Raw genomic sequence first — 2,396 nt, 5'->3', positions numbered from 1 at the left:
TCACTGGCCCCTGCCCTCACTGGCCCCTGTCCTCCCCGCGGGCTGCCCACGCAGAGCGCCCAGCAGCTCGAGCTCCCGTGGAGCTGTGCTGCTGCTCCAGGAGCCCCAGCCTGCAAAGCCACAGGGCTGCTTCAGCACACTCCCCACTCAGTCCCCCAGCAGGGAAACCTTTGGTGTTCTCATCTCATCTGAGCTTTTATTGTGCTTTGTAAAGCATTACGGTTTTTGTAAATGCCAAACACAACTTCTACCAGGCCTCTAGCTCTGTGCTGGCAACTCTGCTCACTGCAACCCCACCCTCCTTCCAGTAACCCCCCTCCCTGACTGAGGCATCTTTGTCCTCATTTACTGCAAATTTCCTCCACCCTTCTTCTTCAATCCACAGCTACTGCCTGAAGGAGAGGGGCTTTGCTGAAACTGGCAGAGAGGACCTGGGAAGAAGGAGGAAAGGGTGAGCCTAACAGAGATCAAAGAAGTCCTGAAAACTGGAAATGTGCTCTGATGCATAACTCTGGTTTCAAGTGGTGCAGTACAGTTTGGTTTAAACTGGTGGCAAGGGAGTTTACTGAATTTTTGCAAGTTTCCAATAGACTTGGCATCTCACAAAGCCAGGTTCCCAGCAGAAGGCTGGGCACGCTCCTGTGATGCCAGGGGCACAGCCCTGCTGAGGTGGAAGGGCAGCTGAGTTAGAGAGGTGGATTAGAAAGTCAGCTGACTTTTCTAACAGCCCCTACCCACCCCACCCCTAAAGCAGTGCAGAGTTGTGCTCTGCTAGAAGTTTGCCTTTGGTGCTTATTTAAACCAGGCCAGCTCTCCAGACTCTGGACCACATGTCCTCTGGTCCCTGGCTCTAGCTGGTGCAATGGCACCATTCACATCTGTCCACATCTGCAGCCCACACTGTGGCAGACGTGTTCTGTGCTCCTTACTCCTTCAGCCCCTCAGAGCACGGCTGCAGGGTCTGCACAACTGTGGGTTGCATCCACCCGAGAAGCAGCTCCCCCCGCGTGCAGGGCAGGGGAGGTGTCTCCAGCTGATGCCAAAGGTCCATGGGGTGGCCCTAGCTCAGAGGTCTTCGCAAGCACACCTGGCCCTAAGAGACTTGGCAGCTGGGTCCTGCCTTCCTGTGCCATATAGTTTTATGGCTCTTACCTCTTCAAAGAGCTCCAGGCTGTAGGTGTTATCGTCATCGGCAAAGTACACCACCCCTTCTGGTGGGGAGGTGCTGCTGAAGCTGTCCCTCAGCCAGCGCAGCCCCAGGTTCCTCTGCAGGGTCCCCCTCGGGGTGTGGGACGGGATCCAGGACAGCCCCAGCTTCAGGCTCTTGGGCGTCTCCACGTTGAGGTGAGTGAAGTTGAGCCCTGCCTTCTCCAGCAGGTTGGACACCAGGTTGGTCCTGCGGGGCGAGTCCTCCACCACCACCCAGTGCAGGTTCTGCACGTGCAGGAAGGTGTTGGCCAGGCGGGTCAGCTCGGCTTTCTGCACCGGCCGGCTGTAGGTGGGGGTGATAACGAAGATGGTCGGGAGGCTGTCTGACCAGGGGGGAGGTCTGGAGTACACATAGCTCTGGAGGACCTTGGGCGTTGCCCCTGCCCCGTGCTGGGGCCGCCCGCAGGTCGGGAGCCCCTCCTCCCTCAGCACGGCCGTCCCGTTGAGGAGAGCTTTAGTGGTCACGTTCTCCTCTGCCTCTTCTGGGCAAAAGGAAGGAAAGAAGGAGGAGGAGGAGGTTAGAGAACCAATGACTGCCAGGCTGCCTCCGCGCCAGGGACACATCTGCCTGGAGCTGGTGCCCAGCACACCAGCACCTTCTCCCCAAAGCCAGAGTAAGGTGCATGTTTAAGGTGCTCTTCAGAACAGTTTGTGTGCCTGTTGTAGGCAAACCCTGAGGGGGTTCTTCAGGCAAAGCTGTCTTTGCTTAACCCATCCCATGAGAGAGCACCTCCTGCTGAGGGTTTGCACCAGCAACTCAGCACAACCACCAGCACACAGACAGCAAAACACTTGCACTTACTTCTCAGCAGGCTGAGGTAGTGGGTGGTTGGGTACTGGTGCCACAAGGTCAGGAGAAGAGCCCATGGCAAGGCAATCAGGAGCGTGGTAAGGAGGTTACGTCTCCTCAGCATGCTGCAGAGAGCTCCCAACGCCCAGGCATCTCTCTACCTTTCAGAGCAGAAAGAAGAGTAAGGCCTCCAGAATATCAGTCCCCACAAACATCAGGACAGCAAGTTTAGAGGCCAAACGAAGAGACTGAGTTTGGCTTGCTTGGAGGGAGGCACGATCAATGCTGGGCCCAAATCCAGCAAAGCACTTGTCTAAGTATAAGTTTACAAGGAACCCCATTAGCACTGCAGGCCCAGACCACTCTCCAGCTGCCCCTGCTAATCCCTCTGCTATTG

The 2,396-nt window shown here is 56.7% G+C and overlaps 1 protein-coding gene across 1 annotated transcript; it reads right to left on the bottom strand.

The window, feature by feature from the left end:
- Positions 1-1,065: 1,065 nt before the first annotated feature.
- On the bottom strand, positions 1,066-2,123 carry LOC103769842 (galactosylgalactosylxylosylprotein 3-beta-glucuronosyltransferase 1-like). The gene is made up of 2 exons (XM_008937081.1): positions 2,012-2,123; positions 1,066-1,691 (listed from the first exon to the last, which is right to left on the bottom strand). Exons 1-2 carry the CDS (start codon positions 2,121-2,123, stop codon positions 1,066-1,068), a joined length of 738 nt encoding a protein of 245 aa, XP_008935329.1.
- Between the last annotated feature and the right edge of the window lie 273 nt (positions 2,124-2,396).

The sequence above is a fragment of the Merops nubicus genome, unplaced genomic scaffold (assembly GCF_000691845.1).
Source record: "Merops nubicus isolate BGI_N331 unplaced genomic scaffold, ASM69184v1 scaffold20793, whole genome shotgun sequence".
NCBI lineage: Eukaryota > Metazoa > Chordata > Aves > Coraciiformes > Meropidae > Merops > Merops nubicus.
This window is presented reverse-complemented; position numbering and strand designations above follow the sequence as displayed.

What these genes read in the sequence shown, in the direction of transcription:
- LOC103769842 (XM_008937081.1), bottom strand. Translation starts at nt 2,123, where the DNA reads ATGCTGAGGAGACGTAACCTCCTTACCACGCTCCTGATTGCCTTGCCA. An exon ending in CTACCTCAGCCTGCTGAGAA is followed by an intron (nt 1,692 to 2,011) that starts GTAAGTGCAAGT and finishes CCTTTTGCCCAG; the next exon opens with AAGAGGCAGAGGAGAACGTG.